The sequence below is a fragment of the Enoplosus armatus genome, chromosome 21, assembly GCF_043641665.1.
Source record: "Enoplosus armatus isolate fEnoArm2 chromosome 21, fEnoArm2.hap1, whole genome shotgun sequence".
Taxonomy (NCBI): Eukaryota; Metazoa; Chordata; class Actinopteri; order Centrarchiformes; family Enoplosidae; genus Enoplosus; species Enoplosus armatus.
In genome coordinates, this window is record NC_092200.1 from 11,890,602 (window position 1) to 11,918,554 (window position 27,953).

General features: G+C 41.3%; 5 protein-coding genes across 5 annotated transcripts in view; 4 read left to right on the forward strand and 1 right to left on the reverse strand.

Moving 5' to 3' along the window:
* Nucleotides 1-1,754: 1,754 nt before the first annotated feature.
* Nucleotides 1,755-9,405, forward strand: armc3 (armadillo repeat containing 3). Its single transcript, XM_070928391.1, has 17 exons — nt 1,755-1,802; nt 1,993-2,110; nt 2,518-2,643; nt 2,809-2,877; nt 2,982-3,157; nt 3,297-3,491; nt 3,642-3,825; nt 3,984-4,136; nt 4,223-4,331; nt 4,997-5,246; nt 5,524-5,660; nt 5,970-6,148; nt 6,323-6,407; nt 7,876-7,959; nt 8,311-8,478; nt 8,680-8,842; nt 9,044-9,405. The coding sequence occupies exons 1-17, from the start codon at nt 1,755-1,757 to the stop codon at nt 9,248-9,250; spliced, it is 2,451 nt and encodes an 816-aa protein (XP_070784492.1). The 3' UTR covers nt 9,251-9,405.
* Nucleotides 9,406-9,975: 570 nt separating this feature from the next.
* Nucleotides 9,976-11,960, forward strand: msrb2 (methionine sulfoxide reductase B2). The gene is made up of 5 exons (XM_070928478.1): nt 9,976-10,090; nt 10,717-10,814; nt 11,168-11,244; nt 11,379-11,526; nt 11,753-11,960. Exons 1-5 carry the CDS (start codon nt 9,976-9,978, stop codon nt 11,882-11,884), a joined length of 570 nt encoding a protein of 189 aa, XP_070784579.1. The 3' UTR covers nt 11,885-11,960.
* A 1,018-nt stretch (nt 11,961-12,978) lies between these two features.
* Nucleotides 12,979-17,103, forward strand: c8g (complement component 8, gamma polypeptide). The gene is made up of 7 exons (XM_070928456.1): nt 12,979-13,158; nt 14,314-14,450; nt 15,016-15,086; nt 15,187-15,294; nt 15,444-15,548; nt 15,845-15,880; nt 17,084-17,103. The coding sequence occupies exons 1-7, from the start codon at nt 12,979-12,981 to the stop codon at nt 17,101-17,103; spliced, it is 657 nt and encodes a 218-aa protein (XP_070784557.1).
* A 1,523-nt stretch (nt 17,104-18,626) lies between these two features.
* On the forward strand, nt 18,627-20,215 carry LOC139304149 (lipocalin-like). Its single transcript, XM_070928021.1, has 6 exons — nt 18,627-18,765; nt 18,965-19,104; nt 19,206-19,285; nt 19,376-19,489; nt 19,598-19,699; nt 19,803-20,215. Exons 1-6 carry the CDS (start codon nt 18,670-18,672, stop codon nt 19,820-19,822), a joined length of 552 nt encoding a protein of 183 aa, XP_070784122.1. The 5' UTR covers nt 18,627-18,669; the 3' UTR covers nt 19,823-20,215.
* Nucleotides 20,216-24,284: 4,069 nt separating this feature from the next.
* The window catches only part of cntnap2a (contactin associated protein 2a), a 272,982-nt gene continuing 269,313 nt past the window's right edge, over nt 24,285-27,953 (reverse strand). Inside the window, exons 24-26 of the mRNA XM_070928498.1 lie at nt 26,497-26,781; nt 24,852-24,923; nt 24,285-24,484 (exon numbers count right to left, since the gene is read on the reverse strand). Coding sequence (XP_070784599.1) covers nt 24,285-24,484; nt 24,852-24,923; nt 26,497-26,781 — 557 coding nt within the window. The remainder of the gene's footprint in view (nt 24,485-24,851; nt 24,924-26,496; nt 26,782-27,953) is intronic.

Below are 27,953 nucleotides of genomic sequence, written 5' to 3' on the forward strand. Positions count from 1 at the left end.
CAAGTAGCAAGCGGCTCAGCCTTCTTCCTGCGCGTTTGCGGTCAGTCCGTGGAAATGACAGGGGTGTATCCTGTCATGTTCTTGCCCCGTTTGAATTAAAACGCAGAGGAACAGTTACTTAAACGTAAAGTCAACGGGTGGTAAACTCCGTCTGCAGCATTGAGGCTCATGTGTGCTGCTGTCAACTGACAGCTCGGCGGAGGGGAGGTGACAGGCAGCGCTTTGCAGTGTCTGCTGCGCTGATTCGCTACAACCCACTCCCTCCTCCGGGTCTATGCTTCTTTTCTGTGCTTTTAAATACCACACAGGAGTCTTTTTTATATCAGTCTAAATTTGCATTTAGATTTCAATTTCATGTTGACAATTGAAACGTTATGAAAGAATCAAAAATCACATTTAAACGTGAAAATGTAGCATTCACTGGACGACTATTACCAATTTCAGGTGGACACATGAATATGAGAGTGTGTGCGTGGGCGCGCGCGTAATAATAATGCATTAGCAGAAAAACCTGTACACCATCCCAGCCATCCCCCATCCTCGGCTTGCTTTAGTTTAGATTAATCTGAGGCTCATTTCAGGCAGCAGAGCGATAATGTCCCACACCACCAGAGGTAATGTCTTTAGAGGTCATTTGGCTTTCTGGTGCATACTGTGCTGTTTCCACTAGCACATTGCTGTGTCAGTGCCTCTATGAGCAGGAGATCTCAGGGTGCTGATGCTCTATAGAGCTCTCATTTGTTTTACGACTCAGTCTTCACAGCAGCACATTTACCTCAATGCTATTCCTTTGACCTGCACAGGACAGACCCCATCCTCTCAACACACAACCCATACTCACTCACACAATGGCTCTGTGGCATACTCCCTTTTCCCTTTCCCTTTTGATTTGATTTCCCATTTATTTTTATGGAGGATTTAGCCTACCTGTTTATGCAAATGTGAGTTATATGATTTTAGTCCATCAGTAGCCTACACAAACTCAGGAAGTTGTCTTCCTGCCAGTCAGTCTTACAGATGTCAAGGATTCACATTTTGTTTTTTTGTCTTCTTTATATTGCAAATTTTGTGTTATTGTCTTTTGCAACTTGTTTGTCTTGTAATTCAACACTTCCCTTCACATTAGACACACATATTTTTTACTGTGGTGTGCAGGCAATGAATAAAAATCCTTTAATTCACTTGACATCTGCATCTATGTAAAATGATCACTGTTGACTGTTACCGTTTACTGTTGTCAGACTGTTACTGTTGTCAGTAAACAGTCCACAAATTAAAGCCAGTAACGTCTTATATCGTATCCTATCAAACTGGCTTGCTAATACAATACTATCATCAGCAACAGGTTCAAAGCAATAAATGTTCAAACCCTTATTTAGCCCGACGTGGCACCCGTTGCCTAGCAACGCAGTGTCAACCTCCTTTTCCAAAACACTAAACCTACAGTCTGGTTCTTCTGGCCGGCTGTCCTGCTAATTATAAATCTTGAACTTGTCCTTTAGTTTGGAAGAAAATAGGTAAGTCATAGTGAATATTTTAGATAGGATTCGGTAAGTTTGTCTTGTTTTGTAAGCGTCATTTGTGAACGCTGCAGGTTAAAGTTAGCTTTATAGTTTAGCTAGCATAGCTTACTATATTCACGACAGCAGGTCATGGAGTTGCTTGCATTGAGCAGCTATTGAACGACTATCTGTGATCAAGAAATGCTGTTCAGACACATTTTGTTAAAAAGCAGTTTCTCTCTGGGTCGCAGAATGGGAAAGAAAGTGAAGAAGGAGAGTGAAACGCCATGCAAGGAAACGGTGAGAGATTCATGTAAAGAAAGCCCTCTCATCTTTCAACTTTGATGAAGCCGAGCTAACTTGTTTCTGAAAGGTTTATGGATATTTTGTGTTCACTGAAGCAGATGCCCATAGCCTGCAAACATACTGTACATCCCTGGGACAGACAGGATCAGTTATAAAACATTTACATCTCTCTCTCCTCCCCCAGTTTGAACCACTACCTGTTGAGGGCAGGACCCCAGCAACAGTAGTGCTGCTGCTGAGCTCCCCAGAGGAGGACATCCTTGCCAAAGCCTGTGAAGCAATTCACACATTTGCAGAGAAGGGTACAGTAGACTTCCCACTGCTGTCCCTTACACATATCAGGTTTTTGTGATCAACCCTGCAGCTGAAAAGCACAACATTTACTTTACTGGCTGACCACTGTCTTATTTTATTTCCTGACATTTACTGTGAAATCATCTAATATGTTTCCATTTTCCCCTCATAATGCATTATACTTTTAAGAGCAACTGACATGTTTAAATTTATCAACATGTTATTTTGAATCCAAACCTTGTTTATTAACTATGTTGCGTACCACCCTATTTTAGCTTGATTTTGTTTTTCTTATATATTCAATCACACTGTAGTGTTTATCTTCATTACTTCACTGATAATATAATAAATGCCCACAGGCACTCAGGTCTGTTTGACTTAATTTGTCCTGTTCACTATCTCCCCCTGTTGTTAGGAGATGAGAACAAGGTTTCTTTGCTGGGACTTGGGGCATTGGAGCCTCTCTGTCAGCTCATCACTCACAACAACAAGCTGGTCAGACGCAACGCCTTCATGGCCTTGGGTATCATGGCTTCTAATGGTGTGTCAGACAACATATGAAATCAATGCAGACTGACTGGCTTTTTAACCCGACCATCTATCTGTTTGTCGGGCAAATGACTGTTTAGAGACTTGTTGACAGAATTCACTATTTTGTTGACTAATAGACTGAGTGGTCAACTTTGTCTCGTGTTTTCATTGAAAGGTGATGCAAAGGATGCTCTGAAAAAGTTTCACGTCATTCCATCAATCATTGACAAACTGTCACTTGAAGGTGAGTAATGTCGATCACAAAATGAATATACTCAGAAGTAAATATTTACAGTATATTAGCTGCAATAAAACAAACAAACAATGACATTTTCTCTCCTATTCAAGAAGATATAGTTGTCCATGAGTTTGCAACGCTGTGCCTGGCCTCTCTGTCAGTGGATTTCGTCTGTAAGGTCCAAATCTTTGACAACAAGGGCCTGCCACCTCTAATCCAGCTCCTATCCACTCCAGACCCAGATGTCAAGAAGAACTCGCTAGAGATCATCTTCAACCTGGTTCAGGTGACTCAAAGTTATCAGCCTAGAGGAGGTTACAGTCACAGTGTGTTTTGCAAGATGTAGTCTTGGGATGGGTGAAATTCAAATGGTTCCAAAAGTCTTGTTGTCTGCTTGTATCCTCTGTTGTACTGTATGTATGAAGGACTACCAAAGTCGTCTGGCAGTACATGAGTTGGGCGGGATCCCTCCACTTCTGGAACTGTTGAAGTCAGACTTCCCAGCCATTCAGCGTTTGGCTTTAAAAACTCTACAGAATCTCACCACTGATAAAGATACACGCAATACCTTCAGGGAAGCACAAGGATTTGAGAAGCTCATGGATATCCTCAGTAACATGGTAGGTGTGTGTGTGTGAGAGAGAACACATGCTGTTGTTGTAACATGCATCAGGTATGTCTTCGTCCTGCCCCTTGGTGTTAAAAGAAATAAGAAGAGAGAGTATGAAAATATTTGTGTCCCCCCCATCTATCTTTTTTATTTCTTCCAGGACTTCAGCGACCTTCATGCTGAGGCCTTACAGGTAGTTGCTAACTGTATGAGTGACAGTGAGAGTTTCCAGCTGATCCACAAGGGTGGAGGACTGATGAGGCTGATGGAGTTTGTTCTCACCCCCAACATTCCTGAAATCCAGTCCAACGCTGTCAAGTGCATTGCCAGGGTTGCTCAGAGCTGTAAGCACAGAAGGAGACAAGAGATAATCATTTTAACTTTCCAACTATATGTTTTGAAGTCATTAGAGTATATATAACTCTTGCTTTAGCTGTGTGTGTTTACTGTGTTTGTTTCATTATGTGGGCACATACATGGGTACATGGCTGTGTGTGTGAAGCTGAGAATCGCAAACTGCTCCATGAGCAGAATGTGGAGAAGGTCCTGGTAGAGCTTCTCTCTGTGGCGGACATCGGCGTGAAAACAGCTACCTGCCAGGCTGTGCCCGCCATGAGCGTCCACCTAGCCAGCAAAGACAGCTTCAGAGACCTGGGTACATACACATTCACACAACCACCATAGCACCAACTTGCGTCGCCACAATGAAGTGTGAATGAGTTGAATTGATGTGTGTTTCAGGTGGCATTCCTGCAGTTGTACAGTTGCTGAACAACGAGAGTTTGGGGCTGAGAGAGGCAGCAACCCAGGCTCTCTCTAACCTAACACATAGCAACCGGCTCAACGCATTGTAAGTGACAGACAACCTGAGTGCATTGTTTTTGTTATTCTTGGAATACGTTAGGTGTTTTGTGTTTTATTAGATAATGTAAATGTCATCCCTACAGTAAGTTACTCAAAAGACTTCATAATTTCAAGGTCTTTTGAGTGTGCGTGCCACAAAGTATTAATGATATGTGTAACTTATGGCCAAATGTTTTCAATCTCTGAAACCAAGGCTTAGAAGCAGATGGTGTTTTAAAGTTGAGCAGTATGCCTTCCTTTCCACTATTTCACAAATGATTTAATGCTTCATCTGTCTTCTCATGGTTCTCCCTCACTGAATATCTCTTTATTTCTCTTCTCTCCCTTTCTCCATTTTATCTTCCACCTTTTTATTCCCCTGACAAATCACCCCCGTACCCATCGTCTCTCACTGTCTGACTTCATATTTCAGTGTTACTGTCTCCTTCAGTTCTCGGGACACTACCATTTAACTCCACCTCCCCTGCACCATTACCTCACTATCCTTACTCTCAGCTTTTCTTTTCCCTCATACTCTACTTTTTGCAAGTCACACATGTCACACATATGACAGAAATACTATGTGGCACAATGTTTTGCGACTGCATTTATAGTCAGCTTTGTAGGTTTGCAGTAAATCTCCTATCTCCCATCCATTTCTGTATCTTCCAGTGCAGTGTACGAGGCAAGAGGCCATGAGATCCTTGTCCAGCAGCTCTCTGGAAGCTGTCCCAGGACAGTGGCCAATTCTGCTGCCACACTTGGCAACATGGCAGGACAGGAGGTCATCCGCTGCAGCATCTTATCACACGGAGCCATACGGGCTCTGGTGGAGCCCTTGAAGTCCACAGATACACAGGTCCTGGTCAACGCCACGCAGTGCCTGGCAGTGCTGGCCTGTGATACAGATGCTAGGGCAGAGGTTGGTGTTTGTGTGTCTACTGACTGTTCAGAATGCTACCTTGCTCTCATGTTTGCAAATGACAAGAATTTTATGAAATCTGGAGAGGTGTTTTGCACAAAGGACATCTCAGTTAATTTTACTGATACTGTTTTTACTGTTTTTATTCTTAAGCCACAACTAAATCTATAAAACTAAAAAAAAAAATATTCATTTTATCAATAGTTTCTTATAAATTATCCAACAATATTTTATATGCTTTCCCTACTACCTAAAATTCACTCCCTGTCCTACATAGCTCCAAAGTGCTGGCGGCCTTCAACCACTGGTCAATTTGCTGCACTCTTATCACAAGGAGGTGTTGCATAATGCATGCATGGCTATCAATGTCTGTGCCAGCGATGAGCCCACCGCTGTGGAGATGTGCAAATTTGGGTAAGACACTAAGAGGACAGATAACAGCAACTTCAGGGAGTGACGGAGGAATCATGTAATGTATAACTGGAGGAGCATTGTTGAGTAAAGTAAAACATCAGTAAAAGTAAAGCTGTTGGAGCCAACTCAGAGTAGTCTCTTAAATAGTCAGTAGATGGCAGTATAGGACAAGATTATGTGTGGCAATATATGAAAGTATGGATCATATGTGTGTATGTTTGTTAGTGTGTGCATTTTTATGTTTGTCATCAAGTCTGAAAATCTGCATGTGCTTGTATTGTATCCCTGTGCTGTTTATGTGTGTCTCAGAGTCCTGGAAATGCTTCAGGAAATCAACCAATCAGTGAATCGTAGGAGCAGTTTCAGCAGGTTGGCCATGATCAGCCTTCTTAACTCCAACTTATCTGTTAAATACAGCCTGACAGATCGTTTGGCCTCCACTGACATTATTAATGATGGCTTCTATGACGCTGGGAAGGTGTGTGTATGTGTGTATACTATTGGAATGTATGTGAAACAGAGGTCACTTAAAGGAATGTAAGCTAAATGGAAATAGAAAAAACTTCTTGAAGAAGGGAACATACTGTGGCAAAGGATATTTCAACATTTTGATTTTTAGCATAATAGTGTTTTCACTCTCTTACCCACTTAGGTTCGTGTAGGTCGGAGGATTCTGACTTTAGAGGAACTGTCCAAGCAGCCTGTCAACCAGCACCGGCCCATCATTGTTGTTAACACAGCAACAGAGTATGTTTTCTTGAATTTTAAAAAAAACAATGTTTATAGTTTGTATGCATATTCCAGCCCGGTTAACTCAACAACAGCAAACTATGACAGCTAACTGGGCCTCTTACACTACAAGCAAAGTGGGAAAGTAACAAGAACAACCACAAGATAGTGTTAGAGCATTGGCTGAGACTTGGCAACTTTCCTACACTACCAGCCACATCAATGTAGTTTGTCAGTACAATTTATTGTGGCTGTTAGATTACTATCACCCTCCCCTTGTCTGCTCCAATCCAGTGCTCCACTTTTTTCCCCCTCTCTCCCTGTTGCCTTCAGTGTGCCCCGTTAGCGTGGCCTCACAGGGTAAACTATCCCATTCTTTTTAAGATGGCAACACACTCAGAGTAAAAGAGCCCTTGTGTTTGGACTAATGAACTTACGCACACAACCACGAACATGCTCAAGTGCACGTGCATGTATACCCACGAAGAAGCAGCTGAGGATGCCTGCGCATAATACACATGCATGTTGACTGAGACACACATAATAAAAACACACCATATGTCTTAAAAGCTGTACATGAACACACACACACACACACACACACACACACACACACACACACACACACACACACACACTAATGCTCCCACAAGCTTTCAGCATTTTGATGAATTAACATTGCCAAAGAGAGCAGTACCCCCTCAGGGTACCCCAGGTCCACCCCATTTCCACCACATCCCCCCTTCAGCATGCATACACACACACAACAGCTCAGGCATTCTTAAGCAGTGTGTTATGTAAACCATTCATGGTCTCTTCAATGGCTTAGTATGACCCAAGTTTAACTTCTTAACTTTATAAAGCAAAAAGCCTCTTACTTGAATTAATTGAAGTTTTCTTCCTCTATCTCCTGAGCAAACATAGTGCCTCCCATAACTTACATTTCGCTCCTGTTTGTCTGCAGGATATCTTAAGAAGTTTTGCAATCATACAATCAAAATCTTTTTGGCCAAATTTTGAAAATATGAAAAATTGTTTTGACATATGACATTTGTTCACTGGGTACCGTCTAGTTTTCTTCCAAAGTATATGTCATAATAACGTGCAGAAATGAAAGATAACGTATTGCATGTGTTGCATGCAGATACTCTTTCTTGAATATTGGCAAACCATTTCAGAGACAATAAAAATAGATCTCACAACACGCAAACAATGAAAATACAAAGGCAAACTGTAATTTGGGATATATGATGCAGTTGGAGGAACTTCTCATAACCATTGTATGTTGAAGTTGCTCAGAACATAATAATTATTATAACATAATTTATTATACTGAAATATAGTATAACCACATATAATAAAGCAGGCTTAATGGGACCTAAATGTTATACACACATGGCGACAACTGAAAATATACAAAAAGAACCGTAATAATAGTGCTGTGTTCAGTTATATAAACCACTTTACTCTTGTCCTTCTGTGGTAGAGAGACTGTTGATGTGCCAGAAGAGAGGCAGAGCAACCAATCAGAAACAGACACCAGCAGCAAGGGAGACCGCAGGACTCCAAGGTGAGATTGTCTGTGTATGTGATACTTATAGTGCCATCATATATAACACTGCCTTGCTTATGTTTGCCAATAGTATACATCTTAACGCACTGGTCTGTATTTCAAAATGTAAAAAAAAATGGATTCTTGTCTTGTTTTTTTAAAAATCTGCGTAATTTAAGATACACATTTTAAACACAAAAAGATACAATTTCATTATTATGTGGTGAAATGTAGTTTCATTAAGGCTGTTAGAGTTGTCTCATTTTAGTATAGTTTTAAGTATAGCACTGTAAAATCACCATTGATATTCTTCCCTATTTTTAAGACACTGTCTCCAATTCCTTTTTAATTGACTGTCTCTCTGTACAGGAAGAAGAAAGTGGATGAGAAACAGAAAGACGAGACCCGGCCTGAGTCTCCCTCAGTGCAACCGTGGAAGATGATGGATGATGTCTCGTTGCAGCTTCTAGTTAAAGAGGCCAAAGAGTCCATCCTCCCACTGAATGATGAACGAGAGCAGTATGCTGCCCTGGCCAGGTGACAGAAACAAATTTAAACAACACACTCTGGAAAGTGTATTTGTGTTTAAGTGTGCAAGGGTTCACAAAAAATGTCACAAGTCGCACGTAACAGCATTATGCAGATACTGAAACACAGCTGACACACAGTAGAAACATACCACTGTGAGACTGGTTGCTGCATTGTAATGGGTTTTGTGTGCATGGATTTGGGTCTCAGGCTGGTGAGTGGAGCCATGGGTGGAGCAGTGGAGATGGAAAAGTTGCACGAATTTCCATGGGTGCTGCACCTCAGTGAGCTCAAGTTTCAGCTCCAGTCTAATGTTGTTCCCATTGGTTTGATCAGCAGGGGAATCTACTGCCATAGGGCCCTTCTCTTCAAGGTACCACTGACCTCAGCATTATCACCTTTTTTTCTCTGCACCAATCACTTCCTTTGCAGACTCTCAAAGTTCTTCCCATCCTCCACTTATAGTATTTATTTCCCTGTGTTCTTTCCTGCTCCATCTCTCAAGTTTTCATGTTTCCATGTGTTGTTTCCAAATTATTATACCCCCACCTGTCTCCTCTCTTTAACTTTTCAGTGTCTGGCTGATTGCATCGGAATGAGCTGCACACTTGAGAGGGGTGAATACAACCGGGCTTGGAACGAGGTACTCCTCTTCAATGGGAATCCCTCCAGCAATGTGCGCTCTTCACAGCCCTGCCGCTACATAGTAGACCTTATGCACCAGCCTGGAAGCCTGTTCACAACCAACACCCCTGCTGCTGTGCAATACCAGACTATATAGACCAACACTTTAGTGTAGAAATACTGTACTACATAATACTGTGACCAGACATTTCACTGAGATGCATTATAGATATTTGATTTGTATTGAATGTGTATGTTCTGTATGACAGACCTTTACACCATACAGTATTCTTATTCTTATTCTTATTTTGGTTCATGCACAAGCAAAAAGGAAAAAAATGCTGTTTGTCTATGAATAAGGCTTCTCTAATAAACACTGATTTAACATTTAGTTCTTCGCCACAGAGGATTCACAATGTTGTAACTTTTGTAACGTGTAACTTTTGGATCATTTATTTCACAGGACACATACTGCACTCTAATGTGTGTCTGATTTTTTAGAGTTCCTATTACACCTTTTGTGTAATATGATTGCTACACATGGATGTTTGGCTGAAACATTTGTAACACATTTACCTTCAACAACCAGACCCCCCCCCCCCCCCCACCCACCATTCTTCTTACTTCTCAAGCCATAAAGCTGCCACACAATATGGTGATCTTTGCACATTGTCTGGCAATAAAAAGCCAGGGGAGCCCAGTCAACTTTGACCTATATAGCTGCTGGAGGTGTGATTTTTGACCGGGTCACCCCGCTTACAGCCTGCATCAGCCGGGGGAGTCGCCGCGGCATGAACAAGCGAGCAGCACTTGGCTTCCACTGATGTGTGCACTTGATTTTAGACAGACAGACCTGACACAGCAGCAGCAGCAGCAGAAAACATGTCTCGTTTCGTCGGCCGTCTCTTCGTAGTTGTTTCTCAGCACGCCACAGCCAGATCTGCGGTGTTACCGAGGAGGATGCCAGTATTCATCCGCCCGTTATGCACGTCTCAAGGTACTGGAGGAGCCTTTGATTTCTCTGTTCTTTGGACATACACTACCCCGTTTAGTAGCCTATCACAAGCTGCAAACTCCTGCAGGTGCAACATGCTGCACTTTTCTCACCGTTGTTTGAATCTGTTGGTAGGCACCACGAATAAGAAGCAGGCAGCTACAGGTTATTGCTTGTGTAAAGAGGACTGTGGTTAACAGCAGGAGAGAGGGTTACCAATACATTCGTGCTTAGTTGAATTTTACTTTAACTACTGCAACTGTAAGTACTACTGCTACTGGGATTGGGTGAAATGTGATCTCTGTTTTGTCTGGAAATGTTACCCTGTGCCCTGGTACCTTCCTACCTTGAGCAGTAGGCTTACTTAATTAATTGTGTTTCAAGTCATGTGATATCAAACATTTTCTTAATTTGGCTCCAAAGTTTTCAGGGTCTGTGGTCTAACAGGGGTTCTACTTTTTAAAGGTTTTAGAAATCCTGCCATAACTAATAGTTATTTATTGTCGTCAAAATCAGGTGTGTTGGCTAAATGTGGATCGGACCAGTCGGTTTAATGTTCTTCTAGCATGTTCCATATGCATATCAAAGCTCCTCTGTGACCTCTAGATTGTAACCTCTGCTCTCTGCAGGCCTGCAGTCTCTCACCCGTTATGACGAGACCACAGACTGGCAAAAGAAACTGACCCCAGAACAGTATGTAGTCACCAGAGAGAAAGGGACTGAGGTGGTGAGTACTGCATACTACATGAACATCAGTACAGTGATTTGTGTCAACATGATCTCAGTCTACCAGACTGACATACATAGTCTCATAAACATCAGCACAGTTTCAGGTGGACTTTGTTCATCACTGTATTGTTGATCTGTGTCAGGTTCAACCAGCCCAGATACAAACCTGAGGTGTTTTATGAATTAGAAGCTGCTCTCAGCTTGAAACTGTGATTTGCGTGTGTAATAATAAGAAGAATAAGGATAAGTTAATTTACTGCACTTACACAAAACTAATAAGATGGTGAAATCATCCTTAACTATTAGTCCAGTATTTCTGCTAACAGTGTGTGTGTGGGTGTGTGTTCTCAGCCCTTTAGTGGGATCTACCTTAACCATTCAGAAGTGGGGATGTACCACTGTGTCTGCTGTGATACGCCACTTTTCAGGTAACAGTTTAACAGTTTGTTAAGGGAGTACTTCCACTTGCACATATTATGATTGAGAGTTTTTGTGTTAGACGTTTATTTAGAAACTTATTAGTAGATGTTCATTGAGGAAATGTTCCTTCCTCTCTTGATAGTTCAGAGGCTAAGTATGACTCTGGGACAGGCTGGCCAGCATTCAAAGAGGCTCATGGGACATGGGAGCGGGACGAAAGCCACGCCTCCGTCATTCGTCGCCCTGACAACAGCCTGGGTAGTGCGGGGACAGAGGTCCTTTGTAAAAATGTGAGTTGTGTTGTGAGCTGTGAAGCCAAAGTTCATGTTTGCTTAGTATTGCTTTTCTAGTTAATATAGCTTTGTGTGCAGTTTTAGTATAGTTGGAATTGTTTAGTATCTATCTTAAACATACTTTGCATTCAGAATTTCATGCATAATTTTCCATCATTTCTATCATACTATCATTTTGGTATTTTTGGTTGGCTCATGACGTGTGTGTGTGTGTTTGATGCAGTGTGATTCCCACCTGGGTCATGTGTTTGATGATGGACCGGACCCAACAGGTCAGCGGTTCTGTATCAACAGTGTGGCCCTCACGTTTAAAGCCAGAGGAAACAACCAACCTGACAAGCCTGAGGAAAACTGATGAACTACATGGACTTGCCAAAACTACTGAAAAAACACACTTACTGTATGTTTCATTGCAGGCCTGTCCTTTTTAGGAGGCAAAATGAAGGTCCAGTCAGAGCTTTCATTCCATGGTTTTGACCCATATGGGTCTGGAAGTGAGAGGCTTTGTGTGGCACAAAGTGTTAATGTTTGAATTTAGGTGGAAATGAACTTGTGTCTATCTATCTGTCATGTCTATACAACTGAAAGAAACTGAATTGAGCTCAGTCTCTTGTTTAGAAACTTTGGATATATGCACTGGAGAGAAGTCTATAAATCTGCCAAACGTACATTGCATGATTCACACAAACCCAAACTCAAACTGTACCATCAGCTCCTTCAGTCACCTAATTAATCACTTGATGAAAAACATACTTTCCAACCAAGTTTAATTGTTGTTGTTTTTTTGTCGTCTTCTACTTTTTGTCCTAATGAATGTTAACTTAATGTCCTTAAGTGTAGTTTGGATGAGTATCTTGACATAGTGGCTAACCCATTGATGTTACAAAAAATGATCTGTCTTTAAACATCATTATTATATTTGATTGTGTTATTATGTCTGAAAAATGTCAAAATACACTGGGCCTGGATTAAGACCTCTTTTTCTATAGAGATTGCAAAACACAGGATGTTATGACATTGCTGCTTGTTTGCAGATCAAATTGACTTGTCTGTGTCAGGAATCATGCAACTTTGATTGTCAATAAATTCACATGTTTGTTCTCTGAATCGATGGCAATACTTTACTGACCTAAGAGTTTATTAAGATTTTAAAGTCAGTATTTAAAGACAATTTATGGCTGCCCCCTGTTGTTCAGACACTGCACTGCACTGCAGTATGGCCTCATCTCTGCTAGTAAACCAAGTTAATATTTAATTTAACCAGGCCATCCTCTGTCTCACAGTGTTTGTCTCCTGCTCTCTGTGTATTTATGCACTTCTTCTGTGTGTTTGAGGTTGAGTAGAGCGGATTGGGAATAGCAGACTGCAGACAGAGACGGAGAGAACACAGGAGCCTGAGCAATCCTATAGAAGAAGACTGATTCTGAGTGTATTACTGTTAGTGCTAGGATGGCTGGAGCGTGGCATTGCATGTTGGCGGTGGTGTTGATGTATTATGTGTGTCTGTGCGGTTCCTCTGAGGCTGTAGGGGGGGCTAGGAGTCGACGCCGGCTTGAAAGACGATCTAAGAAGCCAAAGGTCAACTTTATTGACGTGATCCCACCCGCACAGAACATAGACATACAGCGGGTAAGAAACTGGAGGAGGAGGCAGACTTAAAGATCATATACATCATGTTTGTCTGGTTGTATTATCTTTGCATTATGTCCACGTCTGTGTATCAAGTGTTTTTTTCTTTTCATCCCATGTTTCTGATTGTTGCATTTAAATCAAGCTACAGAACCAGAAAGGTAGAGAGTCCAGATTGCATGTGGATTGGTATAAAGTGACCATTTCTAACTTTCATTCAAACTTAATTGTGACAAGGCTGGAAAAAGATTCATGAAAATGCTGCACTGAAAAGAGAGAGGGTCTCATGTTAGTAAATTAAAGAAAGGACTGTTTCCAGTAAGTGGAGAGCAGCTGGAGCCCGAGAGCATCACAGTAAACAGTTCACTGTGCCGTTATCTGACCTTTGTACACTGACAGTTTGATTCTGTTTCCCACTTGTTTGTACATTAAGACAAACATATGATTGCAAAATAATCAGTGGAAACTATGGCAGATTAACTCAACAAAATAGCCAGAAAGAGCTAGTATTGCTTTAAGGGGAACATAAGGGAAGTAAACTTTGTGACGCAAGGACCATTTTGTACACTTGCCATGCAGACTAATGCTGCAGGTTTTTATACTTATCTAACATATTGTTAAATGTGAAAAAAAAAATAAGACAGCAGATATTTAAATGCTACTTCATGAGGTTGACCAGTTGCAAACTTCTACCCAAGTACCCATACTGAAAGGAGAAATGTTTTAGCATATTGACATTTTTCCAGAGCCTATAAAAACATGTAGGTCTGCTTGGTTATAGTGTGGGAGCTGGCAGTGTGGACATGCTTGTGTAATTGTGTCAATATGGTGTTTTAAGCAATAAGTCGGGTGTTTTCAGTGAAATAGAATTTGAACAGAACATCAGATAATAGAGCAGGACATTTGAAACAGATGTATCCTTTTAATTTCTAAAAGGTTTCTGATGTAATATTCAGATTTCAGATAAAATAGACAAATCCTAGGTAGAAAGGGGTCAACTGACAAGATGAAATGTTTGTCAACACCAGCAAAAACTTTTTTTCGCTTAAGAAAGTGACTCCCATGTTTGCAAATATTATGGGATATATTTGAAAATCTTTTCCCCCTCTGTCTGTCTCTGTCCATTTCACCTTATCCTGCTTGTATGTGTTACAGATGACAGGAACATGGTACCTGCTGAACACTGCCTCCAAATGCTCTTACCTGATAAATCATGGAACCAGGGTGGAGCCTACAGTCATGACCCTCACACGTTCCAACGAAACACTGTCTGTTAGCACTAAGACACGATAGTAAGTACCACCACCTACATAAGCACTGATCACTGTGACTCTTCAATACCTTGATTTATTAGGAGAGGAGGCAACACAGATCTACTTTCTCATGCTACACTCCCTTCAAGCTTCAAGCACCTGTGTTTGATTTTGTTTGTGTGTCCTCTAACACAGGAAGAGGGAGGCAGAACAGTTAAATCCATCAGCTTTTCCTCATCATTTTAAAAACTTTTAGGTCATCCTGACTTGGCTTTTGCAGGAAGACATGGAGTATAATACACAAGTTAAATGGAAAAGTGTGTCTCGTATTTTTGTTTTTTTATTCCATTTCGTGATATCTTTGTTGTGATTTAAGGGTTATAAATCCTTTTGGGCCCAAGCAGAGGAAAACAGATTTCATGAGTACTTTTCTCATGCAACATTAGAAAGCTAGTTCAATCTGAGGCCTCAGGCTGAGACATGTGGTTAGATTATGAAACACTATATATATAAACTGCAGTCTATGTTGGTTTTCAATTGTGTAATGCCTGTTTTTACTGAATTTATTTAATCAAATATCTGACACAAACTCTCCCCTTCTCAGTAATCACCAGTGTTGGGAGATACTACAGGTCTACCATCTAACTCCAACCCCGGGCCATCTAACACTTAAAGGTCAGTACCTCTCTTTCATTGCCTTATTAAGCATGACTGATGAACTATAGCACAATGGAGCATACCTTTGTCTAACCGTGCTCTCTGTTGTTTCCACCAGGAGCTCGTCCTGAGCTGAACACTGAGATAGTGATCGGAGAGACGGACTACGACTCCTATGCGTTCATCTACTACCAGAAAACGGGCAAGATCACCATCAAACTCTACAGTGGGTTCCTCAGTCGTGTGACCTTTGTTTGGTATTTCAGATCTAAAAGCCAGGCAGTTCTTAGCTTTACTCTGCTAAACTGAGACTGCACTGTATGTTAAAAAATACCTTTATAACATCATAATGTTTGTCTTTGTGCTTGTGTGCAGGCAGGTCTGTAGACGATCTGTCAGAGCCAATGTTGGCCAAGTTTGAGCAGCTTGCTGAAAAGCAAAAGTTCGGACTGGCCTACCTCTTCCCCTTCCCCACCTACAGTACGTCCATATCCACCTAAAGCATTAAATTAAATTTATTATGCTACCCACTGCAACATTAAATGTAAGGTGGCATGATAAGCCACAAGAGCAAATTAGTTTGGAATATATTGTGCTACTTTTCAAAATAAAATGAGAAAAAAATAAAAACATATTGCATTACAACTATGCTCACTGAAGTTTCGGTTTAAGGCAGGCTATCACTGATATAAAGAATTAAGATGTAGTCATATAGGACTACGTCTGCCTCCTCAGCTGCCCTTAAATAACTTTGTGCTCATTTTTTCCCTTTCTAGGTCACTGTGGTGCTGTGGACCGGGACCATATAATCAGTAGGTTAAATGTGCAAAAACAATCAAAAACAGGTAGCCATAATTCTTTGACACAAAGAAAAAAAGGACTGAGGTGAATGGAGCAGCTTTTTATTTAACTGCCATGACATGCTCACACGTGTAAAAGGCCACTTTCAAACAAGAAGGGTTTCTGGGAAGTGTAGAAAGCGTCAAATGATTTCCAGTTCTTTAGACGTCAGTGTAGCCTGCAGGTTTAATGTATAGTATATGGAATATTTTCACAGGTCATTGCACGGTGCAGTACATTCAGAATCTTGTTCTTGCTCTGTAGTGCTCCAGACTTATTTCATGCATTTTATCCTGTTCAGTGTAGCTGCGAGAAGGTTCATTGGTTTGGCGCATTACATGTCGATCATCATTTCACCTTCACAGCTGCAGGTCTGCTGTGTGCCAGAAGCTGAATGATAAACATATAAATATATATATTCTCCTGCTCTGGTCCTTTGCATTATCTGTGTAATGCTGTGTGGTAATTCTATGTTTCTGCAGTAAAGCCATTGAGAGAGATTACAGTAGCCTACAGTAAGTGATCTGAATATGACAGGTTCATGGAATTGATAAGATATATTATGTTGCTGTTGGGTTAGGGACTAAAGCATGTGTAAAAGATGAAGAAAGGAATACAATTAAGAAGTCACCGTTTCCTTTTAGATAATATCTTACAATTTTAATTAAACATGTTCCATTCAAATGTATAACCAGTGCATTAAATGCCTGTTTATACGAGTATGATTTAGGTTGAAGAACTCATGACAATCCCTGCAAGAACTTGTTTTTTGCAAAAGCACAGCCAACATGGATTTAGCAGTGGATACTTTTACCTTTCTAGTTATGTAATAATATAATTTCATAATACCTCAACAAAATGTCAAAATGGTGAAGGTGTTGTTAGGCTGTTATATTGAGAGAGAGAGAGAGAGAGAGAGAGAGAGAGAGAGAGAGAGAGAGAGAGAGAGAGAAAGAGAGAGAGAGAGAGCAGCTCTCTAAGGAAACCAATGACCTGCTGCCGTGACCTTCCCAAACACTCTTCACGTTTGCTCCTGCAGGCTGTGCATGTGTTGGCTTCAACTTGTGTAACAATCAGTCATCAGTTGTCATCAACAGTTCATCCAATCTCCACTGCCTGGTGAAAACAGCAGCACAGCTTCTGTGTAATTTAACCTGTCTCTCTTTGTTACACAGACTGTGTTCCCACATGCTGAGGAGGCAGAGCTGTGCAGCAGACAGATCCAGCCTTGCAGTGCAAAGATCTGAATATTGTATCATTTAAATGTGCAAGAAGCAAGTTGTTGAAAGACTGCACTGTGGTTTTAAAACGGCAAAACTCTCAACTTTAAATGTCACCAGTTACAGATAAATAAAACAAAATGGAGCACAATCAATCAGAATCAGAATCAGAAATACTTTACTGATCCTGGGGGGAAATTATACAAGTTGTTGTCACATGTTTTCACAATGGGCCTTACCTGCCACCAGCTGATTCTGTGGTGAGATGCCATTCTCATTCATGGCATCTTTATATTCTGAGAATTAACATTCACACTGTGTGTCTGTATGCATCCTTGGGGTGGGGTGAGGGGGGCTAGAGGGGTGGGGGGTTGGTAGTGGAGTTAATGTAGCCCAGATGTGAAGCCCAAAAGGGGTTGAGAGAGTTTGGTTACAAAACTTGGTTACCAAATGTGCTTTTTAACGCTGCCCCTAGCTCCACCCAGCACCTCTGTGCGTGTTTGTTACATAACCAGCTGATTGCAAGTCGGTGCCTGTCTTGTCTCTTAACAAAGGAAGCTCTGATGAATCCATCAGTACATTTTCGCAAATTAAGAATTCACAGCCTATTAGCACATTATATATTACTCAAAGGAAATTACACACATTCTTCTACACAGTGATTGAAGTGGAGAGAATGTCAAACAAGATGATACAGTTCATCCAACTCTTCTTCTCACTGTGTTGTTAAAAAACTGAAAAGAGTGAAAGGCATCTTCATTAAATTAAAAATTCAGTTTTATGAAACTACCAACACTCAAAATCAAATGCAATGAACAATCAACTCATTGTATACAACACTGGCTTTTTATGAGAAATAATAAACAGGTTTTTACTGTGGAGTTCTTAAATATCACTGCCTCAACACTGCTGACAATGCATTATACTGCAGGAGAATACACATTTATCACAATTGGTTTATTATATCCAGAAAGCTCTAATTTTGTATCTTATTCCAAGTGGAGTTTATTGGCTCATATTGGAGTCGATTTGAGCCCCATTCGAGGACACTAAAGTTTAGCAAAAGTGCCTCTCATGTCTTATTTCTCATTGTGTAAGTGGTGTGTCCCTTTGGAGCTTCCATGTGCCATATGGTGAACACATTTGCACTCTTACCAAACAGCTGTTTTGATAGTCCAGGCATGCAAGACCATTTGTGATGGAGGAGGGAGACGGGGAGGGGTGTTAAAAGAACCCTATTATGTACCCACTCTCCCTTTTCTTTTTTTCCTTCCCTCATTCTTCCCTCCTCACCTCCCCCCTCTTCCATCCACACGTGCCAGTTGTGTAACAGCATTGATTTGCATGCCAGTGGGAGAAGGCCAAAAAGTTTTTGTAATGCAAAAGCTAGCAGTGGGAGGGAGGGAGGGAGGAGGAGACAGAAGGAGGAAGGGGAGCAGGACTCTGCAGGATATAAGGAGCCTCCACTTGCCTTTTCCTCCTCACCTCGTCCTGATCCTTCACTTCACCGCTAGAGAAGCTCAGAACACGAAGGAGAAGCCATGAGGAACACACTGCTGAGGATCCTGGCCGCCCTGATGTGCGCTTTGGCTGCCTGCGCCGACATCACGCCTGTAGCAGACTTTGACCTGGAGAAGGTAAGAGAGAGGCAGCTGTTAAAAGAGTGGAAAAGAGTAAGGAAGAGTTGTTGTTAGATGACAAGTTTAATGCAATCACTTAATGGAGCAAACTTAACTTTTAAGAATAGTTTATATGGAAGATAGGAGAATATGCAGTCATATGGTGTAATGTTTAGATACCCTCTCACCCTTTATTTCCTTTCTGTCTTTCTTTTAGATGGCAGGCAAGTGGTACATTGTTGGCTTTGCCACTAATGCTCAGTGGTTTGTGAACCACAAGGCAGGGATGAAGGTGGGCACTGCCATGTTAGTGCCAACTGCTGGAGGAGACCTGGACCTCTCTTATGCCAACCTGAAGTGAGTGAATTATATGTAATTATACCTTCAAATCAAAACATGCTGATGATGAAGAAAAAAACATACATAAACTGACCTGGTTCTCTTTATCTCTGTTTTAGTGCTGATGGTACCTGCTGGAGAATGACTCACCTTGCTAAGAAAACCGAAACTCCTGGACGCTTCACCTTCCGCAGCCAGGGTGAGTAAAGCATACACAAACACTCAAGAGACACACACACACACTCACAAAGATTCAACAGCCTGACCTGTCTGTTTCTGCTTTCACCAGTTTGGAACAATGACAATGACATGCGCATCGTTGATGTTCTGTACGATGACTATGCTGTGGTCCACACTATCAAGACAAAGGATGGAGTGTCTGAGGTCCTCAACAAGCTTTACAGTAAGTCTGGATCAGTCGAAACCACAGCAGCCAGTGCTGTGGTCCCTGTGGGAAAGCATTGTGTGTTGAATTAGTGAATGGTTAAAGCAACCCATTCTGTGTTCGCAGGTCGCACTCCCGAGGCCAGTGTCACCCTGCAGCAGAAGTTCACACAGTTCTCCCTTGACACCGGCATCCTCCTTGACAACATTGCCATCTTGCCAAAGAACGGTAAGTCATTAACACGGAAAAATGATCAGACACTTTAATATAAATACATTTGAACTGTTCCTGAAGACCTTGCTCACTGGCCTCCTCATGTGTGTTTTTACAGCTGAGTGTCCCGAGGTCTGAAGAGTCCCCCGCCATCCTTCATCTCTTGCTCTCTGAAGTCCCTGGCTTTCACCTCAGAAGAGTCACCCCCCTCCTCATTGTGATGTCGGCAGTATCACAAAGCTGCACCTGAGACAATAAAACCCAAGCATTTTACTCCAACCCCCGCTGCGTACCAAAGACCAGTCCTGATCCTAATTCAGACCTCATTCTCTCCAACTCGCACATTAACTGTGGCATCAGAGCGGAACAACAAAGGGCTGAAAGTGAGACAAAGGGAAGGAATACATGAGACTGTGAAAGCTGCCAGTTTACTTTTTGTACAAGCTTTTCATTTTGAACTGCTGATTTTCTTTTGCAGTGTTTTATCTTTTGTTGAAATAAACTCTAAACTAAAAAGTATATATAAATGTTTCAGTTTTCTGAATGATTCGTTTTTGGTACAAAAACAGCATTAGAAAAATTTTAGTCTGTTAACTTCTGGAAGTCAGATCAATACTGTGAATTACATCGCATACTGCCCCCTAGTGGTTGATTAACAGGCATAAAACTAGATCCCCAGAAATACCACATTACCACAGTGCACAGTGTTTACAACTATGCACATATGGGGTTACAAAACACATACGGCTCGGATAGGATTTGATGGGTAAACACAATGAAATGTTGTTATTAGGACATACAAACTAAGGGTTGCTAGAGTAGGCTACTAGTACTGGATCATAAGCCTTTACACTTGTGCAGTGTGCAGATGGACTGTACGCCCTCTCACTATGATAATAATACAAATAATAATAATACAACAATGACAGGGGTCTGAATGTCTTGGTAATACTATGGGAATGAAAAAATAAGGTTTAATAATGGATGAAGCTCTGTGTAGCACTACATTGTGCTACCCAGAAATGACTGATTTGACTTGTCAGCTTCTTAAATGTCTGAGAATAGGGCTGGTCATCTCATGTTAATGTTACAGTCTGTTTGTTAGTCTGTTTACAGCTCCTGGGGAGTAGCCTACCTCTGCATGTGTGAAAACAAGAGTTGGATAAAGCCTTTTGTGGCTCTCGACAGAGCTGAAGATGGGGCAGAAGACTACAAGTTTGAAAATGAAAAAAACTGGGGTGTGGAGTTAGAAGTCAGAGTACCAGACCTCTGTAGCCCGCTACTCATCTCTTCTTGATGAAAGCGGCTCGAGGTTTCATTAACCGCTGCTAGCGTAACACGCTGGAGTCTCTGACCCATGTGACCCATGGGGCTTTGACCGGACTGTCGGTGGTCGAGTTGCATTGTGGGTAATGTAGGCGCCAGGTTTTGACGAGGAATGGACCAAGAATGCAAAAAATAAAAGAAGAGACAAAACTGTCGTCTTCGTCATGAGGCTGACAAGGAAGTACAATGCTAAATGCTAAAAGAGTACTCTTAGGTAAGCAAGAAGCGCGCGCGCGCGCGCACACACACACACACACACACACACGCACACACACACACACACACTGAACCTACCAGAGCCCTTCCGGACGTCGCCATGCTCTACCTGCCTGTAATAGTTACTCTTCCCTCCGCTATCCGTCTTCTCATTCATCATAGGGAGTTTTAAATGTTTTAGTTGTATTGGCTTTTATTTTTAGATATTTATATTTATTTATACTAATTCCATATATATCCATATCTATTGTGTTGGTACCTGTTGATCCAGTTGTGACCTGTTGCATATAATTATACAGGGGTAAATAAAGTAGTATTAAATTGCACTGAATGCTGTTTTTTTAAACCGTCTTTGAAAGAAGATGCACCATCAGACCACAAGGGGGCAGCCTATGCCCTGTCTCAGACAGACCTTCATATTATATTGGAAAGATCATCATAAACCAACCCCAGTAACAAAGTAAACAAAGCCTGAGGTTAAAGCCTGAAAACACAAGAATTAGCAGTCAATATTATATAGTATTAATTTTATTACATTTTAAAGTAAGCTGTTTCCAATGGATGAATTATTCATATTTATTTAGATATATATTATTATTTATGTCTGGGTAATATAGAGGAGTGGTGACATGTAGGTGTAAGTCATGAGTCAGATTCAAAGGCCTGATGTCATTATTATTACATGGTATAAGGCCCCAGATGTCCCATGAACACCCCTTGTGTGACATGTGCTTCACAATGCTGTGTGTCTGAAGATGTCCACATGTCAACATGTCAACATGAAAGTGATGCATAGAAAAAGACATTATATTAAAGATCAAACACTCTTTATTGAACTCAATAGAACTGAAAGCAAAACACATGGGTAATGGTTTTGTCTGTTGGAGATGATAATCCATTATCATCGTTGCTATGTTCCAACCACATGTCAAGGGCGTGTGTGCGTGTTTATGTATAGTCTGAGTAATATAATTATTAAAAAAAAAGAATGTCACTCGTTTGCCTTCATGGATGATGTGTGGACGGAGAAAGTCTTCTTTGAGGCCGCAGTAGAAGGCAGGCTGAGTTCACCAGCTGTCCTAATGTCTGTGATAAAGTAATCTACAGTTAGCACTCAACCATGAGGCGACGATGATGTACAAAATCATTCACGTAACAGGTTGCCATGGCGGCAATTTGACCAAACATACACACAAAAAGCAAATTCACAACAAAATAATAAAGTTGGCAGCTGGTTTCAAATGTAAATGCTACAGTAAGGTAAACATAAGCAACAGTGACAGGAAAAACAACATGGTTAGAAAATGTACATCTCTTGAACAATGTTAGACAATGGTGGCACTGTTAAGAGTGAAGCTCGATTCAGTGTTGACAAAGCAGCAGCCTCCTCATTCTGAACATGTTGCTCTTGTAATTGAACAAACAACCTTGACTCATGCTCTATCAAACATGCATGTGTGTGTGCGTCACAGAGCGTAGGTGTAAACCTCTTGTGTTGTATAGCATATAGCTCTCCTATACATCAGTGTAGCTGCTCCTGCTGCTTAACAACCTATGCAGATATGCTTGAAGAAGTCAGACTTGATTAGGGTTTGAGAGAAATTTGCGGGATGTTTTCATTCTGAATTCATAATAAAAGTTTGACTGAGATTTATGGGTCATTGAACACAGCACCTCTCAAATCAGGGAACATAAAAACACCGGAAAAGTTCATGCAGCAGCAGTCAAGTTTTTGTAGTAAGTTTGTGTGACATGGCTCAACACCTTGAAGGCACAACGGATTAGTAAGCCAATTATCATCTTAACCTCTCCCAGATCTTTTATCTATTAGGTGTCAATGATTTATATTTTATTTTATGCTGCTTCAACCCTTTAATGCATGGAGTTTAGTGCGTCAATACAACTCAGTGTCAGGCAAGTTGTTCGATCTGTCTTTTCTGGCACCCTTTTTGTCCAGTATAACAAATCCCAATCATCTGGCCTACACATATACGCACAGATGCATGCACGCACTATAAACCCACTGGCCAACATCAGACTAAGATGTAAAAATATTGAGAAAATTCCTTAAACTCAAAGTCGGTAAATTAAATAAGACTCAAGTGTTTGGCAAAGAAACAAAACCGACTGCTCAAGTCTGAATGAGTAAAGGCTCTCGGTTTCACGCATTCCAAATGAAAGGAAAGCTGCCGTGCTGAGCTAAACCAACCATTGAGTGTCATGATTTCCCATCATGCTCTGAGAATCCCCTCTCTGCCCTTCCTCAGAAAGGAATGTCCCATACAATCGAATGTCATAAGATCTAAACATAAACTCTATATTTCATACATATATAATGAAATGGACAGACGTATGATATCATTGTAATATAGATCTGAAGTGTCTTATTAATGTTTATGTATTGGACTCTGAATAAATCTTTTGAGAAAAAGAATAAAATAACACAAAACGTATTTACAATGTGACATTTGGCATCCATATTCAACTCTATATTACCACAGTATAGGTGGCATGTCATTTGACGGATATGAGTGTTGACAGGCTGGTGCAACCACAGCCTGATAAATAATAAAAAAAAAGGGTTTGGCATGTTGATTTGATCATTTTTGATATAAGATTTTTGTTAAAAAATAAAATCAAAATGCAACAGAGACTGGCAATAAACCTGTGCTATCACACGACCCAGTAAGTATAATTATTGGTCATATACAGTATTCAAAGGACTCCTGAAAACTCCCAAGCACGATACAAAGAAGGACAAGCCGGTTAGTATGTACATGTACAGTCTCTTACAGCCGTGCTCCGCTGCATCACTGTCCCCCTTCTCTTTCTAATACTCTGGATATATAAAAAAACAAAACAAACAAACAAACAAACAAAAAGGATTTCTGTACACGTCTTTCCCACATCACCGCCCTCTCTGGGAGATTGTTGTCCTATTGAATGGCCTTTCCTTCGTCTCTCCCGTGATTGGTCATTGAATTAAACCTCCTCCATCTCTGTGGCAACTGGGTGGTCTGACAAATCACTTCCTCACACAAAGTCCAGTCATTGGGTGTTAGATGAACCACTCCTTCTTTGATTCGTCGATGGTTTCAGGGTTGTCGGTGCCGATGATGGCCGTGTCCGCTGACTCTCCGGCGGACTCCCCGCTGCCCTTGGCCTCGTTGGTGTGGTAGGTGCCTTTGTGACGGAACATGTAGCGGATCAGGAAGACCAGAGTACACAAGATGGTGAAGATCACCACTGCGATGATACCTGCGGAAGACACAGACATCATGCACATGAAAACAAGCCTGATTGGGTATTTTCAGTCGCTGCTACTAATGCTACTGCGTTTAGCTTTTCAGGATTTAATATGTGGTATTTCACAAGGAAGTCTGGAATAAAACACCACTTCACACAATGCCATGACAGTGATATGTGCAGTATATCCTTTTTACAATCTATGCTAAAAGACATTTTTTCTTGTTTCTTGTTTCATGTTTTTTATAGTATGACATTACAGAGAAACAGGAAAGGTTTGGGGGAGGTAAGAGTTGATAAATGTAATATGAATTCACCTTTACTCAAATGTAAATCTGTCAACGACTGCTTTCAGAGATGACTTTATTTTTTTTTTTACCTCCAATGATGGCGGAGTCTCTGTTGACTCCATCAGGAATCACTCTCTCCTCATTGAAGGGGAACTCTGCATCTGAATACAGCAAGAAGAAAAAGAACAATTCAAACCATACAACCACACATGAATAGACTAAAATAATGTCTAAGATGTTTTATATTCATTCTAATAATATAACTAACTTGAATAGCTTCACCTGGAGCAATGTGTGCACATGAAAATACCAAACAGAGGGACAAAGTGCATTTCAAGGTCAGGAAAATACAAACATGTCGCAGTCCTGCTTGCAGCAACAAAGAAATAGAGCCTTTGGTCTGTTTTCAGCAGAAAAAAGGAATAATGTCATGCATAACTTAATATTATTAGAATTATAACTACAAAGCTTTGCTCTTCAACACTGAAGCAGAAACAGAAGGCACTGTAATGTACAGCACTAACAGAGGAGGACAGACACCATGCTTGGTTTCTTGGCTCCAGCTTCCCTGCATACATACATCAGACAGTCAACTGGATGGATACACCAGCGCTGAGCATCCTTACGGGATGACTAGTGTTTATTTAATGTATTGCTGTATCATTTCATGTATTTCATTAAAGATCCCTGACAGATTAAGAGGTTAATAACAGCTGCTGCTGCTTCCGTCGGTCCACTATAATGCAGCAATCATGTAATTGCTCTGATTCTCCCCGAATGGATCGAAGTGCAGGGAAAATGAGTGGCGATAGAGATGAGAGGTTGAGATGAGCGGAGGAGGTGGCGGCTGATAAAAGGAAGTAGTAAAAGGAGGACGAAGATACTGGAAATCTCCAGTAATGTGTTTTATAATTTGGGACACACACATAAACACTGCACACAACAACCTGCTCCAGCCTGGAGTGAGCTGTCAGCTATTTCTGCTGCTGACTGCATAGTTCTCCAAGGAAGTAAAGAGCACGAGTAAGAAGGAGAAGAGGAGGCTGAGAAGGGAAAAGGGGTGAAAATAGGAAGAAATAGTCTGGACTTGGGCTTGGATATGATGTTAACAATTCTTTGTATCTGAAACTTAAAATGGAAAAACAAGAAGCTTCAAAAGAAATCAATGAGAAGACAATGATTGCTGTAAGTGAGGGACTGAGGCAGGGCTGGATGAATTATAGATTAGGCCTATCTATAGAAAATGTAAAGCAGAATAAATACTAATCCTTTCTGTGGAAGTCTGGTGGAGAGCTGACTGTGAGTTTGGACCTGGAGTCCAGATCAATGGACTGAATCGATCTCAGATAGCTCAACGTTCCCAAAGGCACAGTTGGCACCAAGCCTGAGGAAAACGGCTGCATCCACACTGAAATACTACACACTGGTGTGGAATGCAACATTAGAGTACTGAGGCCTCTCTGTGTGTGTGTGTGTGTGTGTGTGTGTGTGTGTGTGTGTGTGTGTTCACAGATATATAGCCGTTCATGTCCAAGACAGAGTAGTTAGGTAGTAGAGGTATGTAAGTATTGAAGGGATCAATTACAGAGCTTGTATGTGCGTCTCTAAATGTGCCACCTTGAGTTGATTCAAAACAGAAGCAGTAACACATGCAATTTACAAATGTCAGGAGTGTGTTGTTACTGTAGGAAGTTATGAAAGCAGCATCTTGAGGATATCTGGAGTAGTCCTCACCTGTGTTGTCCAGATGCCAAGGATCTGTTGCAGCAGACATTGGTGGGATGGTGAGAGGTGACGCCCCACAGTTGGACTCCACCAGTTTGCCCTGGTAAGACACCGGCGAGGCGGCTGCAGGCTGTCTGTCTGGCTGACCGGCTGTCGGTGTGGCCTGGGCCTGTGCAGCGGTTCTCAGTGCAGTCTTGAGGGGGGCAACTCCGTTGAACTGTACGCGCGACAGACACCCGACAAAGCCTGGGGTGTTGTAACGCTCGATGAGCACCGGGTCTATATGTCCAGTTTCTGTATAAAGACACAGAGTTGGAGAGAAGCTGGGATGATTGGATTGTTTTTAATGGACTCATCTTGTTGTTGTTTATTGAGACTGTCAAACCAGTCTAATGTGATGTGAACTTATGCGGAGCCATGCCCGTACGTTTAATTGATATCGAGAGAAGGTGGGTGTGAGAGAGCGCAAGGAGAAAGCAGGGATTTTAAGCACTGACCACAGCAGTTTTTAAAGAGAAAGCATCAGCACTGATTACCCCAAAACACACAAAAAAGATGAACACACACACACACACACACACACACACACACACACACACACACACACACACACACACAATACACCTTCTCTGAATGCTCAAAATCCTGTGAAAACTCTTAGTGAACACACACTCAGCTTACAATCAAACTCTAGTCGACACAAATTTTGCTGATGCACAGATGCACACAGTAAAGCAATATTCGAGTGTAAAACACCCAGCGGGAATATGAATCCAGACAAATGAGGAGGGAGAGGGTGAAGAGACATGAGGAGGAGGAACATACACTGACATTGACCTCTAATGTCAGATTAGAAGATGAATAATGAATTAAAAGCCCCTCCGCTCTCACAGTCTCTCTGCCTCTCTCGTTCTCTCGATTTATTTATTCACAGATGCCTTTGTAGCACAGAATGTGGATTTGATATGTTTCTAAAGCAGAAAGCAGCACTGTGAGCTTAAGTCTCTATGGCACACACAACAACATATTTGTTTAATATTTAATACAATCAAAACATGTTGCTCATGCTTTGTCATGCCTTGGTGTGTACACAAGGATGACAAAAGTCCACACAAGGTTTTATTTCATCCTCTTCTTGTCTTGACTGTCCAAGCTGTCCAAACATCCTGGTAATGTTTGCACCCCTGGCTGTCACACTCAGACTCAGACTGATGCTCCTATGTTTCCAAAGGATGTTACTCCTTGATATGACCTATTTCTAATACCAATAAGAAGTGACAGAAATAGAGAAAAGCTGTGTTAATAACAACAAAAGATGTTTGTGCCAACACTTCCCTCTCTTGTTTAAAACACATTTCCGTTGTAGATTTGCCAATTATGTTTGACCCAATTGAGGACTCTCCCTAAACAAGCTGATTACTTCGCTTCCTTTCCACTGATGTGTCTTGCTGTCCACGTTGCTAACA